The following is a 17,029-nucleotide window of genomic DNA, read 5'->3' as shown; positions in this document are numbered from 1 at the left end:
ATAACTAAGGTCGTCTGTAACATCGTATAAACAGTCGAGAATGTTATTACTTCATACAAACAGATAATCACAAGGTGGTTTTAGATAGGTAGGAAGATTGTATGCTCAATTTCATTGGCTAAATATAGAGAACTTTTTTAAGACATTTCGAGCGAGCATGACATCATCTCATTCGTGTTTATTTTGGGGCAAAGAGTCACATGTAAAAGAAGATTTTCTTTGAAGCGCAGCTTACTGTTTGTTGATATATCCATAATCTCGCGTAACACAGACGTGGACAGAATAAGTAAAACGATGTATGTTCGTGTTTAATAGGTCACATGAAGAGAATAGTGTGCCAGGACATTTTAGTTCCGTGTATTAGTCCGCAGTATAAGAAACGAGCAAAAGTAAAAATAGTTAATTGCCGTTCAGTTGCCCAGGCATCGATTATCTATGTTGCTACGTTTTTTCGTGCATCCTTATCTGTTTTCTTATATTCGAGAGGATTTCTACTCGAAAGTCAAATTGACTCAGAGCAATAACAAATAATTTGAAGAATATTTGGATTGAATATACCTATGCGAACTTACAGGTAGATTTTAGCTATTTGTGTGCTGCAAAAGTTTTGAAACTAGGATTAACAATTAGCTCGCTGAAAGTCTACCTTTTCGGGATAAAATGACTGTGCATATTTACTCTTTGACCCAATAAAGATAAACTAAATTGAAATTGAACAGACCTTCAACTCATTATTTTTTTGTACAGGAACAACTAGCGTTTGTCTTTGAAACCATGACTCTTTATGAGGATGCGCTTGTCCAGTACGATGAGCTGGATGCTTTATTAACCCAATTTGTAATCAACGCCGCCCAGGGAGAGGCTCCCCCTTGGCTGCAAACGCTGACCGATTGTCGCAGTTCCTGGAGAGCCCTTTGTATGAAATCACAAAACTCCTCGCAGGCGTCTTCTAACTCTACGTTATCAAATGATCGACAACTAGAGCAGGAAAATGTTAGTATTCAGTTTAGCGAAGGAAACGGTAGCCTTCTTGATCTTCGGAACCTGCTATTTCTTCGGATTTGCAATATACTCATTCTACTCTGTCGGTAAGCCAAATAAGATTTGCCAGGTGAGCTACGAACATATGTACCATAGGTCAAACTACGCTAATCGTATTCACGTTTTTTTTTTCAATATTCATACAAGCTGATGTTTTTGTAGTTCCGATAAAAACTCATATACAGATATTCAAGCGTTCAAAATCTTGGTGTTTTTAGACTTTGACCCTTCGAAACCAACGAGATACAATACGGAAATTGCAACAAGCAACGCAGTTATTTTTATGATAACACTAATTTTACTGTTCACGCATTGATGTTTCAGCCCGTGGGAGATGGCTCGACGTGCATTGCCATATATACAAAATGCTCAGGTCGAATTAAAGTCATTAGGCGTCGAACTTAACTGTGTGGGCGCAGTTGATGCTTGGGCGTTAGCCGGCTTTCTTGAAACACTAGTTGTTTCTGAACGATACAATGACTCAACACAGGTACATAGCGCAGGCAAAGACCCGCACAGGACGATCGCTTCAGGAAATTAGTAAAATTATTGAGGAGGCACTTCACAATACAGCGCTGTACTTAGGCCAGCTTACACGTATTAGTTTGCGCTGTCGGAAAATTATAGAACGGAATGTAATGAATAGATAATATTTAATATCCAGTTAAGGATCTTTCCATAACACTTCAGGTGGAAAGTTACTCACTACACACGGCACAGTTATGGGCTCATGCGCGCCTGAAAATGAAATCACTCGGAGTATTATGTGGCCTCATGCCTCGGGATTCTCCCACCTCTGAACAAATTCATCTGGTTGTAAACATCCTTGCGGGTCTTGGCGACGACCCGAGAGCTGGTGCGTTACCTATACTTTATTTTCTAAAAACTGGTACGAATATCCGCCACGATCATAAAATATGAAGTCCTACTGATACTCTTGTTTTTTTCTACGGAAACTCTTGGTTGAATAACTAGAGTGTGTTGACAAGGTAACAATATGATGAATGAGCTTAATGAGTCAAAGTTTGAATTTTTACGAGATGAAAATTGGGAACAAAGGGAAGGAATTATATCTATACTGTTTGCGGAATACAAAGTAAAAGCAAAAACTAATTATCGCTTCAATTATTTGACGCCAGCTGAGTCTTAAGGACTAGTCATAAACTGTTTCAGAAGTATCTAATATATGTATCGGATAAGCAGAAAGCAAGTAGCTAATTTAGTACCCTAAGGACAAGATCAGTCTTTATAATAATAATAATCATCAAATAATACAACGAGTGTAGAATAATATTGAGACTGCGTCTTGTGTTTTCATGGTGGTGTAAAGCATTTTTATTACCTCAGGTAAGGACCTTACCCCCATCGCTTGAAGACGCCTGACACATGGGTAATTTAAGAATCACGATAACGGCATGTATCACGGGCGAAGCTGCTAGTATATTACAACAAACCAGTTCCGTTTGTAGTTAAAAAAATTATTCTGTTTTGTACTTATAGGAACTTCTCTGTAATAAAAAGCCTTGGCAACTTTTCGAACAAGCTCTTTGGTGGTAATATGTATGTATACGTAGGGTTAAATTATGAGTGCTTCTGATTATCGAAGCTGTTTTTCTCTAACGATATCGAGATCTCTGAGATAGCTTTTGAGGGTAATTTTAATGGTTATCGATACTTTAACTAAGCAGACCGTTTAGAAACAACCAGTATGTAAATGAAACGTGTCCCCCCGTTATTGCGTAATTTTCAGGCGAGTCGGAACTGAGTCCATGTCGCCGTATCTCCGAAGCCCTCTCGTCCAAGGAGTCCTTTATGCGACACTACAAAGACGTTTGTGAAATCGCCATGGGCACCTTTAAACACGTGGGAAGGCTCCGAAGTGCGCGACTCATCGGGAAGGATCTAGCAGAATTTTACCTGTAAGTTCTACGGCTTTCGGTGCCGGCTGTTTTGTGACGAGCGGGGCAGAATATGCTAGCTACAATGAGGAGGCTGTGCTTATTGTAAGAACATTAACATAATTTTTTGCTTTTTTTTGCTTAATTAATGTAATCTGTGTAAATCCGCATGGCAAACAAATGATATTTGTAACAACGTGGTAGCCATTTAAATTAAGTATTAATAAAGAAATTAGATTTTTCGGTGTATATCTATATTACGGTCACAGGAATTGGTATGTTACAGCTGGGAGCTAATTTATGCCTTGCACGTGTTATAGTTGCGCCGCTGTCATAACGAAAGAGTTATAAAATTGTGCGATTATTTATTTTATTATTTATTTTTGATTGCATATAACAATGCTTAAACTTAAAAACGACACTTATTTTCGTGAACTAAAAAAAAAAAAAAAAGCCTCTAGGATCCCAATTTTATCATACTTTAGATACCGTACCCCAGATCTCTAAAAACGATATGTTTATGTACTCAACCTGCAGTGATAAGGACGAACCCCAAATGGCCGTGCAGTTCCTACAAGATCTCCTGAAAATGTACCTGACGGAGCGCTGGGGTCCGTTGGCTGTACTGACTCAGAAGCAATTGTTGCAGTGCTATCAACTTCTGTCATACGATCTCCTTTATTTGCACACTGTCTTAATGCTTGCAACCAATCGCTCTTTGGACCAACGGGAGCGCCGACATTTCTTCGATGATGTGCTAGCTACCAAAGACCGATTAGGCAAAAGTATGAAAAGTACGTATTCATCGTCACCACATATTAGATAATGAACTAAATAATGTTACATGATGTGGTGTCATCCATACTATTAAGAGGTAAAGATTGTCCTTCTGTTCATTGGCGAACGGCGTTTTGTCTGTTGAATATATATGCATCGGTTTATCCTCTTTCAGATAACAAAAACCTGACGTTTGCTTTTGCGGGTATTCTAAGCCTTGATGATCTGAGAATAGATAGCGATTCATCGGTCTTAACACTGAACTCCGACATTCGCCTTAAGCTCACTATTACGTCGCATTTGCTCGCCGAAGTTAAGATGAGAAAAGTTATTGTTCCCTGCGAGAAACTTGAGGAGGTTAGTGCTAATCTGTTGTTATTGCTTTCTAGTATTCGTTGATCTGCAGTAAGTTCACTACGCAATAACAACACTCCCGACCTAACAGAAGATAGGAAGATTATCACTGGGTAAACTTTTCGAATGTAATTGTGGAATTGAGATAATAATATCTCTGTTTCGAATTTTAATAGCAAAATTCCAAAAATAGTTTTGAAAAATGAAATTCAGCTGTGGCTGGGGAACAAATTAGGAACCTTGCAGTTTCCGAGATCCTCGAGTGTTTCCTGTATCAACATTGATTCTTTACACACCCTTTTGTTTCCAAGTAAGCTACCCTTTAATAGGTGACTAAGAAATCATAGAAGTATGGTAATTTTTCTAAAAATATTTAGCTGCATTGTAAGACTATAGCGTGCCCTAAGAGACTACAGCATAGTGATGGCCACAGTAAAAGATATTGTAGACGACCAGCAAAGAAATACTTTCTGCCGAAGGTTGAGTTCTATATATCTAAATTAAACTTCCACTCATTTTATACTCAGCCGATAATCGTAAACTAACTTTGAAAAATACAAAGAGCACAACATAAATATTGATAAAAAATACGCGTTTTTACCCATTAGGAGGGCCAAATTGGTGGAACTCCGCGTAAAGGTTCGATGATCCTTGCACCTGGTGGAAAGCGGCCTCCGCCTAAAATCAGTGTGCAGCAGGGTACCCAGACTAACTCCATCCGTAAGTAACAATGCAATTGAAAACCAGAGATTTTTTAACTATTTTTTGCGACACATATTGTTGTTAAAGTATGTTGTGTGGGTGAGCTTTTATCATCTGTATTTAGCAGTATATCAACATCTCCGGTATCTTAACCGCGATATACCACGACTATATAAAAACTAAATGTGAACACGGATTTTCGCTAGAAAAAGCATGCAAGAAATTTGCTTAAAACAAACCCGGGCTCATACTTCGCAGACTTTTTTTTTTTAATTAAATGTCTTTAAAGTTAACTGTATCTTAAAACTGTATAACTCCGAAGGAATGATGTTCTTTCGTGTTGAAGTTCGTATATTCGCTTCTAATAGAATGATAATTACCGCCCAAAACGCCTTCATCGTGGCATTTAAAACGCCATTTTTTTTAATCTAGTTGCGTTAGATGACCTTGAAAAATGAATATTTCACTGTAGGAGCATATATTCGCTTTAACGATATGAAAGCAGACCTAAAGTTGTTTTTTCGTATTTTGGTCAAAGTTTTGGTGTGTTCAAACCAGCATCAGGTTTTGTCCCGGCAGGACAGCTCCAATCTTGGCTCGCCATCATCACAAGATATAGTTCGTGTTAAATCTGACACCCAGTTTGTGGCCAAAGATGTCTATCTTGCCCCTGGACAGAATGTGATCGGGTTAGCATTCCGCACAAATCAGTGGGGCAGTTATGAGATGCGTCAATTGGTCATGGAGTGGGATCACTTAGGACTTGTTGAGGATTTGGAGAACAGTATTCATCACAACACTCGAGTAAACATCATTCAGGAAAAATGCCGACTTAGCTTTGAGGTATGATAGTTTTTATGAGTAATAATCATCATCACTTATGCACAACGTGTTAGTATATATATTATGCTACTAGCAGGTTATCGCTTATCGCCACTACTTAGAGGCCAGTTCCTTGGGTATCTATTTCTTTTCTTCATTATAAGTGAATTTTGTTTTTATGCTTATTGTGTATTTTAATGTATTTGATTGATTTCAGTTGCCGAGTGAGGAATTGCTAGCCGGCGTAGCCCAGTCTGTGCGACTGTCAGTTAGTGCTGGCAGCCGTTCTGTGGCAGCCGGCTCAATTGTGGCCTTAAAGTCGTCACCAGGTCTACACTTCGACAAAGATTTACTAGTCATTCCCAATGAGATCGCAGCCTTTGAGTTTCGATCATTTTCCGTTGGATTAAGGAGTAGCTTTTGTGACCAATGGACATCAAAAGGAGTCGTCCACGAGGTCGTTGCGACCGCAGGTTGGGAGGATGGCCAAGACGGACATGGGAATCGATCTGAAGCGCAGGCCGCTCAAGTTCGAATCAAGTTGCTCTTTATGCCACCTTTTGTCGTGACACATAAACTGCTAACGTGTGACACGGCAAAATTTATTCAGGTGCGTTCATATCTCACAAGCATACGGACGAAAAGATATTCTGCACAACGCTGCAAATATCGTGGCTGGTTTGCCAACAACATTACGTAGATGTGCTGCATAAAGAAGATTTAACTCCACTATAGACCCGTAAACTTCATCTTGCAATTTCAGGTGGAAGTGACTGGACGTTCTTTACAGTTTTTTGCTGTTAGTAATCCGAGACTTGACTGCCCATCAGGATTCGCTGCTCAAATCCTAGAGGAGGTAAATATATCTTTAGCAATACAACTGTAGCCTCTAAGATGGGTGTATCCTATCAAATTCTGCTAAAATTATACTACCAGCATATCCGTGTAGGTAAATAATTAAAATGGATTCACTTTTTTGTAGGTGGGTACGTTTAAGGTGAACTCTCGCTACCCTACGGCGTTCGTTTGGCAGTTGGAGTCGCCCGAACTGGTGGAGATGCCCCTGGAGTTGAAATTTGCTCTCGATTTTTACTGGGAAGCTGGTAACCAGAGCGGATTTTATTCCGCTTCTTTCAAGCTTGAAGCTTTTAAGGTACGTTGGGTGCTCCAGGGTACGACAGATGTCTCCTTTGATTGATTTCTATCCAAATCAAAAAAACTATCAAAATGCCATACTAGAAATAAAACTAGCGCTTACGAATGTTACATTTATCGTCTACTTTGCTTTTCATCAAGGTTTCCTTTGATTTTCGTTAACTTCGTCGCGTTTTTTCTATATTTTTATTCTCACTCGGTTCTATAGACCCTCTATTCGGTACACGCAACAGTAGACCCCGAATCGCAGGGACATTGCAAGGTAGATGTATTATGCAAACTGAACATTCGCGTTCAACGAATTCCATTATCGGTTAAGGAAAGTAAATCTGAACAGGATCCGATCCATCTGTCGATGGAAATTATTGCTGATTCAGCCCTTTGGGCATTGCAGGTATGTTCTATTATCTACACGATATAAGTATTATTTAATGTTTTCGTTATATCTAATTCCAACTGTGCTTTGAACCCGCAAGCCATCGAGCGGGCAACTGTTTAAAATTATCATATTTCCATTGCTATTCTTAACTGTCTGAGCTACACAGCTCAATGAAGTCCAAAAGGAATGTTCCTTGCAAGTCTGGTAATAAAAAAATGCTTGCCCCATAAAAATAAGTTGACGACTGTGAAGATGTGTTTTTATGGATTTATATATTACTAAATTTTTCCAATTGCGATCCTACAGGGCCGCAACTCAGATACCTTCATTCTATCTGACCAGGAGTTTACATCGAGCGTCGAAATGAAGCCCCTGGTTCGAGGGTATCTTCCAATTCCTCAAGTTCGTCTTTCAAAGTACCATCCTCCGTGCAAAGAAGACATGAATAAAGGTCAGTTTTATAAATGATATTCAACGAGTTTAAGAAGTAGATGCTTGTTCTAGATTACAAGGTTGGAAAATTTGAAAATGTGGTTTTATGACAACATGAAAAAGGTAAGGTAAATACGACTTCTTTCAGTAAAATAAATTACTAAATAACAATAATCAAATTTGGTAGTTTATTTGTATTTAGAAAAGCACGATTGTATTGTATGAGTCCAAGACGTTAAAATTGAAAATTTTTAGTTTGGTCTACCCGATCGAAGAAGCTGGCTACTTCTACTACTGCAGTAATGACGCCGCGTAATACCTCTGGCATAGTGCACTGCTTATCGCATATTGTACAGGTATACGTTGCGCCCGACAAAATCCACTATCCCATATGTAGTAAGATGAAGCCATTGTACTTCAAAACATGTAACGATGTGTTGGTTTATTTTGTCCAACCCCTATCCAAGCTTCACTAATCATGGCTCCCGTGTTATAAGAATCAAGTTCAATCCATCTTTTCCGTCCATGTGTGGATGAAATTCGGATTAGCAAGGGTGATAATGAACTTCCAGATTTTCTCCAAATAAGAGTTAGTCGTCACGTATCTGTATAAAGATGAACGATGCAAATCCATGACGCTCCTTAAAAGAGAAAGTTTCATTTGGCTAAGGTTTCGAATTGCTTCGATGAGAGGTGTTCGTAGACAGCTTGAATTTCGTAGAAAGCAACCGGGGCTATCTTTCTCTAGTGCAAAGCCCGCGCCGTGCGCAAGGAACATTTTGAGGGTGTGCGTATTGCTGGGCATGAAACCCATTTTCTCCAAAACAAAAGCAATGATTTCACTTCTTCCGCGGGATCTTGATTGCGATCATTTAGCGGTAAAGAAAATGTCAGACGGCTTATGTTATCATTCTATGCAACGCCAGTTGATTGGACAAATGGCTCTAACTGGGCCACTCGGTCACCTGTGCTTACCGAGTTCCTGCGAAGAGCACCTTTTTGGTTCGAGACAGACACGATGTACTACCTAAAGTTCTATATCACATGTCGTGAAAGTGAAATGTCCTGCATGAAATGCTGCCCAAGCGGAATACATAAACAAACTTGAAACCTTATTAGTCGATGGGTCAATGGATGAGTTAGAAGCTTTTAGCAAAACTTCGCAAACGAGGGTTGAGCGGGGTGCCTTTTTTCTTGTGTGTGACGCTGAAAAAGGCATCATTCCAGTTTGTTGGTGGGGCCCATATCGTCAGCAGGCATTTCTTGACGATTTACAGATATATATCAGACCTATATACATATACATACCCAGGATCATACCAGATCCTATGGGATTCGTAATGCTGTGTGAAAAAATGTTTCACTAACGATCTCATATTATGTTAATATATATATTCGTCACACATGGAAGGTTTCCTAGAGACCGCGCTACATCATATCTATCACAAGGTTGCCCACATTTTGCGCAAAGGTAGTTCTCCATTGGTTTGTGAAGGCCCAAAGTAGCCCACACCATATAACAATGGACGGGAAATTGTGTGACGACGTGGTGGACGATTTAGATCCCTCATTGTTCTAGTACTAAAACCAATTTTCGTGAATTTCTGTTCTCAGCTGCCGAAAGTTTTAGCGAAGGCAGGAGTGCAAGTATGGAAGCGTATTCTACGTTTTTCACTATAGAAAATGGTGTGTCGGCAAGTCTATTTTGTACTGTTTCAAGAATAACTCCCTCAGACGATTTAGCTGCTTGATGTTCTCTATAATCAAATCCTGCCATGTTACGTCGACGCCATATGCTGCTAGTGGAACGGCTTTAAAATCGAAGAAAAGTACAGTAACTGAAATGGACGGCCATTGCGGATTCTTTATGATTGCTGACGTAGTCGGTGCTTTCTCTCGTCTATTATGCTATGTGAAGCTGCGATATTAGCAGCTTCAAATGCGGGAACTTGTTGACAAATTTCTGGGACGTTCCTGATATGACTAGTGTATATCAAAAGATAGCATCCTGTTTCCCCGTTTAAATTTTATCGCTTTCATCTTTGTGAGGCTTACCTTTAAACCGAGTTCCATGGCGGTTGTATGCAGTTCAGCAAGGATTTGATGCATCTGAAACTTGCTATACTCAGGCACGACTAGTTCGTCTGCATATAGGAGTACTTTCACAAAGTTTTTGCTCACATATATATTCCTAGGCATTTTCCGAAGCAGCAAGAAAGAGCACTTTGACTGTGTTCCCTGAATTTTCTCAAGATGTCGCTGCCGTCAAATCGAGCACGTTTGTGGTGACCCTTGCTATTGTGGAGGTTGTTAATACTGCATCCCTAAGCCATCTCCACAAATACAACCGTGAATATATGGGGGATCTCCAAGGATTCATGGACATCCGCCAGGAGAATTTTACATGCTGTGGCCGTTGAGTGCCCCTTTATAAATCTATGTCGCTTTTGGGGAATCACGCCCGTACTTTTTAGAAACTTGTTTAGCCATCGTGCCAAGAGCCAGAACAGGAGCTTATAGCACACGCTCTTGTTCGGTGCCACACTACCGCGCAAGCTGGATTAGGTCGCTTCTCCTTTAGAAATAATCAGTAAAGTGCCGACTCTTCATTGGAATGACAGCCTTGCCAAGAGGAAACTATTGTTGAGTAACACTGTTTAGCAGGGCTGCAGAACGAGCGCGCTTTTCGTTTTGTATATTGTCCGAGCTAACAGCCTTGATGGAACACCAGTTTTCCAGCGCTTGTACTAGTTCGAAGCCTAAAAACTGTTGTTCTAAAATGCGTTCTTTCTTGCTGTTGTCTTATCCTCCGTTATCATAAGTACATCTGTTCGTCGAGGGATAGTGCAATTTATAGAGAACATTTTAGCAGCAGCAAGTAGTTAGACAGCACGGGTGCGGTAGTAGAATGAGATCTAGTCAGTACTATGCTCAGTTAGACTTGTTGAGGGCACGCTGTACCTCAAACACTAAGAGCTCAGATTTCGGCTCCTCGCGCATCGTGGAGGTTCGATTTTTTTACGTACCAGCGTACAGACCCAGGATTTGTGAAATGGAATTCGCCACTTCGATCAAGGTTTTGATGCGAGAATCAATATCCGGACCTCTTAGTGCAGGAAATAGGGTTGCCAATTTTGGAACCAGTTTAGTGGGATATAGCATTCTAGAATAACCAGTGTTTCTTCTTTGCGAAGTTGTTTTTTGCTGGAGAAGCAGCTCGACCCTAACCAATACATGCCATCTTAAAGCGCTTCCCTCGCTTAAAAAATCGTTTCTTTCAATACCCCGGCTTTTTTTTCTATTCAAATTGGATGCGAATATACTGAATATGTGTGGAGACGAATAATATATCGCTGAGATATTATCATCTATCGTGGTGCAGTCAGTGGAAGGACCGTAGTACGACAATGGAAGTGATCTTGTTGGCCAGTATCATTGTGGTCATTGGCATCATTGTAATCAGAGAACGAACGCAAGAGAATTGATGACGTAAAATCCGCTGTCCCTTAGTAATAATCAATCATTTTTTTGCAAACGTCCCACTTGTTTGTCAATGGTCACGCAGCACTGATACCCCTGCACTATTGTAGCCTCTTTCAGCTCTTAGATTTCGGGGAATGGGCGGCGTAGAGATCCGGCCGATCGAAGGGCTTTGACCCCCAAATCTTCGTAAGTGCGGCGACATTCATGTCGGTAAAGGCAAATGGTGGTAACAGCAATAAAACAAGAGTTGCGCCCTCTGCATCTTCACTACACAACAAGTGCTTTGTCATGCCTGTCTGTCTAGTCCGAGTGCGCTATGCTTAAGGCCTAGAGTTGCCTTTCTTGAAGTTTCCGATGGAGCGCTTGTGCCGTTTAATTTTAAGTGAGAGAAGTCACGTCGTAAAATGCACCACTTTTAGAGAAAAAACCTTAGCATGTACGTTGGCCCTTTCTATATACTGCAGTGCACCAAAAGCCTATAGAATTAAAAACAGGAACGCGGGTTTAACGTTTGAATACATTTTGAAGGTATTGGTTGAAGCTAAAAAAAATATATTGCAAGAACGAGAAATCTAGACCCGAATCCCCACCTTTTCGTCTTCATCCCATTAGACTCATAAATGTGTACTTCCTAAAATTTTGCCTAGATTGTTAGTCATTCTTCGAAATCAATTTAACCACGAAAAGCTCGAAAGTGATTTATGCAACAAGCTATTTTTGATCGTGCGGTGCCGATATTCTCAATACTTTCCATAGTCTATGTCCTCAAAATATTGTCAAATGTTCAGTTCGGTTGCTTGCTGCAGGTACGATCTTATGAAATGGTTTCCTCCCACCGCAATCGTTACAAATCGATAATTCTAGTAAATCATCCATAATAACTCTTAAAGTATTGCTTTATGTCGATTGGTATTTGATAATATTGCACGAACAACTGCTTACAATGGAATTAGATAGGTGGAAAGCCCATATTTCCAAACACCGCGCTTTGCTAACGCTTAATAAGCGTTAACAAAGTTAATCTTTGGGGTATATGATGCACTTGTTTTTGTTTCAGAATTGGCGAAGGCAACGTTGGAGCCGTTTCTACCTGGACAAGTGTACAACTGGAGTCACGCAGCGCAGGCCCATGTACCTACAGCTGCCCATCCTGATGGCAAATAAATCTGATCACAACTATAGCTTGACATGCGGAGTGGGCCGATGGAAGTCGTGCATATGGATAGAAACTTCACGAAAACACCTCAGTACTCAGAGGCTACTTCAGTTCTAGAATGACAGGTGTCTGATCCGATCCCAGCTTTCGAGGATCACTCGTAGTTAACTGATAATGTAGATAATTAAGCAAGAGATCAGTTGGTCATATTTGTTTTTTGAGACTAGTGTTACTGTAATATAATAAACAATGCTTTGGCCAGCCAAAAACAATGACTAAGAAAAAGCGTGAACCGACCTGTGTTTTTATCATCTGTTCTGTTTTTCGTTTCCCATACTTTTACTCAACAAATGTAATTCGTCGATCTAGAAATTGAGAAATGCCGGATCGCACTTTGAAGACCCTTTCGTTAATTCAAATTTACCGTGAAGAATGAAAGGTCTAGAGATAGCGTATGCTAGATGATAGCCTGCCATTCCACCGGTATTTTTATTTCTTATAGGTTTGGCTTTAACATAAGCAAGTAATTTAATGCAAGGTAGCCATACATAAATTAATTCTTCTTAACTACAGCTTCATTTAACAGCTATCGCAAATGGATAAGTACAACTCTATACAGAGTTGCACAACAGAGTTCCTTTCCTTCCGTAAATTTTAAGTGTTTAACTGCTTTAGTATGTGTTTTGTCTGTAGCGTTAACAACTAACATATCTAATTTTCGCAACCTTTACGCCTAGTTAAATAAAGAAGGAATTGAACGATAAAGCACGTGTATATGGCTACAAAAAATAACAAATAGTCCAATTAAAAATCCTCAAGATATCTCGGATATTATGTGTTTTTAATTTTTGGGAATGTGATACATTTTCTGGGCTAAGAAATTCATAATCGAAAAAAGTATTACTTTTACGTATGCGCTTTGAGGCTAGGTTATTTTCTTAAATATGTGACCCGTACATACTTCGAGATATTTCAAAAAAGGTTATGCCATAGTGATCGCTGTGCTGATGCAAATCCTATTATCTCTAAATTTTATGACCTAGATAATTTTTTAGATCCTATAATTTTGTTCGTACATGGAACTAACAACTTCATTGCTCCGCCTAGTCTAAGATCGTCTTTATTGACAGTAATGATGGTACGTTGACTAGGTAATTTTGCCGTTCTCCGAGCTGTTTCCTTTGGCGGCTCACCATATATAATGATGTATATGAGCCCAAGTTATATTGAAACCGGCTACCAAAGTGATGAACAGCTATGCTGTTGTTGTGCGCATGCCGAGGGGACGTTGCGGCCAGTTATGTTATTGTACTAATACTGGAACTGGCCGGGGTATTGTGTGACCCTCAATTTCACATACTGTACTTATGTTACTTTATGCATGTCTAGTTTTAGATAACCGCTCGATTCGTTAATAATGGAAATTATATGACATTTCATATATTGTGAACTGTAACTAATGTTATGTGATATATGGGTTTATGATTTTTATGTTCTATTGCTAAATCGCCATGTGGGTCACGGGTTTTGACTTCGCAACGCTGTTTGACAATGCGAAAATTTTTCTTTTTTATATTGTAGAAATTTCTGTTCTGCTTTGCTTGAGTTCGTCATTATCAGCTAACGTCATTCAAACAGGAATATTGCGTATCCAAGCGTCAAATGCATACAAAATGGACTTGTTTAGCGAAAGCCTTAGGAATATACTTACGAGGACAAGAAACGTCGGCCTACTTTTCGTAAATGTTGTACGATTCTAATAAGTATCGTAGCCGTCACGACCTTATTACAGGGGATTTTCTAGCCGCGAGTCGATACTTTACAGCTAGACTTCCAGGCCCAGTTATTTGCGCTTATTGTGAGCAATTTACTACATCTAAAAAGCAGCCTGGGTTTCAGATGAGGTGAACTTGTTGTCGACCGTCAGTGACAACGCAGTTGGTTTTGACTGCGTAATATTAGACGATTGGAACTGCACTAAATATTAGGATACCAGTTACTATGACCACTACGCTGTCTTTCAAGAAGGGGAAAGTCCTTTTGCGCGAAGCGCCGTATGCTGCCGCGATATGTGAGGTATCTCTTGCCAGCTCTTGTTCTTACTGTTTTAAAGATGCAAATGTAAAAGCGTGCTCAAAGTGCCGGACTGTTTCTTACTGTTCGAAGGAGTGCCGTGTAAGTATTCACACTATATTCAGTTTGCAGCAAGTTAATAAGGTTACAGCGTAACTGGAGCAATTCCGACATTAGGGAACTAGCTTTAAAGCTCAAATTAAATGATCAGACTGAAGGCTACATATGGTTCTGGAGATTATTATTACAGTTGCATTACATTTTTAGAGATACCAGACATCTTCGCAGTATCCTAATAGGCTTCCTGAATAGGTTAGTACCTAATCGGTATATATATCGCTGATACTTGCATTACTGAAGGACGCGCTGTACGTTTTTACACAATGAAAAATTACCACAAAAACAAAACAGGACAGATACAAATAAAAGCAGCTTACGCTTTTTGATGGTCAGCCGATGTGTTGTTCGTAACCTCCGCCACACATTTTACAAAACAAAGGAACCACGAAGCTCAGGCATACTGGCTTGATGGGAAGTCCCTTGTGAAATCATTGACATCTGCCCCAGTTATTTCCTACCACCTCTTTATTTGATTCATAGTTAGGTAGTATTAACTATGTTCAATCCGTATACAAGGTGGGACGTTCGAAGTCGGGCGAACCCTGGCTGGCTGCTTCTTATAGCGGGCATGTTTTTCTTGTTACCAGAAAAAAGCATTGGCGTTAATAATGCTTGATGTAATATTGGAGGATAAATGTGGCACATATTTCGCTCGCGATAGTTTAGAATCTCATAGGCAATGATAAAACCGGTTAATGTCCTAGACGATTGCATATCACTGGGTACCAACAGGTAGTCTCAATTAGAAAGTCTAACTACTAGTTGAAATGACTGACACGTTATGAAAGTTACATGATTAGCTTAACTGGAAAAGTGGACATTCGCCATTAACCGCTTAACTAACACACGTAATTTCAGAAAAAAGATTCAGCAGACCATAAAATCGAATGTATTGCTATACGAAGAACAGAAGGTCAATCACTGGATACTGAAACCCGCCTTGTAATTCGGGCGATCTCTAAACACCATCGAGAGATACAGCGTGGTGTTCTCTCGGTTGGAGATTGGTTCGGTGTTAAGCGAACCATCATCAATTTAGTTTCCCATATCGATTATCTAGCAAACCAAACGGATTTGTTTCGGGGCACCTCAACCAAAGCTCAAAATATTCTTAAGATAATTGGGGATTTAATCCCATGCTTTCATGAAGAGCTCATTGGAATGATCCAACGCATTCGGCTTAATTCGTACGGTAGCCAAAACGTGGTCGCTGTACATTTAGCTGCATCGAAATTTGATCATTCGTGTCAACCGGAATTACCTATTACTCATGTTTTTGATGGTCGTAAAATTACATTTAGAGCGCTAGAAGATTTCACTTGCGAACGTGACCAGATGCGCATCAGCTACTTACCGCCGTTACTTAGCTATCCCGTTCGCCAAGACCTTCTGATGACACGTTACTATTTTGAATGCGATTGTAATAAGTGCTGGCAGGACTATTATGATGAAGCCAAAGAAGAGTGCGAACCTTCCTTAAGTGAAGAAATAGAAGCGGTTATCGCATTGGAATCATCCTCCGAAATTTTAGAAAAAGGGAAAGAGCTGTTGTCACGAATGGAACATTTGCCTCCGGAGAACTATTGGATGTATCAATTGCGGTGCGCGATGCAATCTGCCGCTTTTACGGAGGAGCAGTACTATGATAGCTTACAGCATGGATACCATGCGTATATGGGAACAGATGTTGCCTCCTATCAGGTAAGCTTAAACGCGTACTAGGCATACCTCAGGCGTTGAATTCCCTCGTTTTTTATTGCTCAAATTTGATTGCACTTTCAGTTAAATTAGATCATTGTCTGGAGTAAATCTGGGCTAAACTCATTCACGTGTTCAATTTCACTTGAGGCACTTTCCAGTGCACATTCAGGCCCTAGTCAATTACTTTCGCTCTTAGAACAAATAAAAAGAATTAATGTCTACAATGCAGACGTTTGCTTTTGCGTCATTCTTATTTGTTCGTTAATTAAGTTCATACATCAGGACTATTCTGTTTCGCAGGCAAAGGTACTCTACACTATGTATCTGGCTCTTCGCGAGTTAGGTTGGAACAATGAAGACCACGAGCATCACAAATACTACCTAGAGTGTCTACGCAAGGGGGGCAGTCTCTTTGAAGTCTGCTTCGGAAAGAAACACCCGATTAGCTCGGAACTACGTAAAGCGCAAAAGATGATCTCTCGTGAATGAAAATCGAACTCATATAGTCCTTAAAGCATGACGACAAGACATGTGTATACCACAATGCGGTGGCGGCGTTAATAATTCATTAAGACAAACGAATTAGCAAATTTTACACATCCATTATCTTTCCTGCGTCAGAATCATAAATAGAGCAAAACAGGAAACATTGAAAAGGAACCTAAATATATACCTGACTATTTGAAATCATACTAGTCGCAGTTTTTAATCTTATCATTGCATACGAACGATTTTGAACATCTACTAGTAGAACATCTACTAGAATATATCTTTATAAAAATAAAGTGGTTCTGGATGCTATTAAACGAATTGATACGGATAGTCTAAGAAGTGTAGCTAGGACCTAGCAAAGATTTTCCGTTAGATGATATTATATATATATATATATAATAAATTATTATATATTAAATAAATAAAAAATAAATTTAAAAAAAT

General features: G+C 39.7%; 2 protein-coding genes across 3 annotated transcripts in view; both read left to right on the top strand.

Moving 5' to 3' along the window:
• Positions 1–12,491, top strand: part of SIDL (SIDL trafficking protein particle complex subunit 10) — a 16,129-nt gene extending 3,638 nt beyond the window's left edge. The window contains exons 5-18 of one of the 2 annotated variants that reach the window (XM_022832976.2): positions 748–1,088; positions 1,366–1,531; positions 1,732–1,897; positions 2,792–2,960; positions 3,477–3,733; positions 3,892–4,073; positions 4,679–4,790; positions 5,311–5,615; positions 5,812–6,204; positions 6,358–6,450; positions 6,577–6,747; positions 6,958–7,143; positions 7,435–7,579; positions 12,101–12,491. In XM_022832976.2, the coding sequence (XP_022688711.1) occupies positions 748–1,088; positions 1,366–1,531; positions 1,732–1,897; positions 2,792–2,960; positions 3,477–3,733; positions 3,892–4,073; positions 4,679–4,790; positions 5,311–5,615; positions 5,812–6,204; positions 6,358–6,450; positions 6,577–6,747; positions 6,958–7,143; positions 7,435–7,579; positions 12,101–12,207 (2,793 nt within the window). In that variant the 3' untranslated portion in view covers positions 12,208–12,491. The remainder of the gene's footprint in view (positions 1–747; positions 1,089–1,365; positions 1,532–1,731; positions 1,898–2,791; positions 2,961–3,476; positions 3,734–3,891; positions 4,074–4,678; positions 4,791–5,310; positions 5,616–5,811; positions 6,205–6,357; positions 6,451–6,576; positions 6,748–6,957; positions 7,144–7,434; positions 7,580–12,100) is intronic. The other variant, XM_086968282.1, reaches the window with a different exon arrangement.
• A 625-nt stretch (positions 12,492–13,116) lies between these two features.
• On the top strand, positions 13,117–16,785 carry LOC111260330 (N-lysine methyltransferase SMYD2-A). Its single transcript, XM_022832977.1, has 3 exons — positions 13,117–14,374; positions 15,251–16,093; positions 16,394–16,785. The coding sequence occupies exons 1-3, from the start codon at positions 14,201–14,203 to the stop codon at positions 16,580–16,582; spliced, it is 1,206 nt and encodes a 401-aa protein (XP_022688712.1). The 5' UTR covers positions 13,117–14,200; the 3' UTR covers positions 16,583–16,785.
• Positions 16,786–17,029: the final 244 nt, after the last annotated feature.

The sequence above is a fragment of the Varroa jacobsoni genome, unplaced genomic scaffold (assembly GCF_002532875.2).
Source record: "Varroa jacobsoni isolate VJ856 unplaced genomic scaffold, vjacob_1.0 scaffold_429, whole genome shotgun sequence".
Taxonomy (NCBI): Eukaryota; Metazoa; Arthropoda; class Arachnida; order Mesostigmata; family Varroidae; genus Varroa; species Varroa jacobsoni.
The sequence above is the reverse complement of the archived record's forward strand: the minus strand, read 5'-3'. Positions and strand labels throughout refer to the sequence as shown.

Coding starts and splice junctions, on each gene's coding strand:
- LOC111260330 (XM_022832977.1), top strand. CDS start 14,201: ATGACCACTACGCTGTCTTTCAAGAAGGGGAAAGTCCTTTTGCGCGAA. Junction 14,375..15,250: donor ACTGTTCGAAGGAGTGCCGT/GTAAGTATTCAC, acceptor ACGTAATTTCAG/AAAAAAGATTCAGCAGACCA. Junction 16,094..16,393: donor CAGATGTTGCCTCCTATCAG/GTAAGCTTAAAC, acceptor TCTGTTTCGCAG/GCAAAGGTACTCTACACTAT.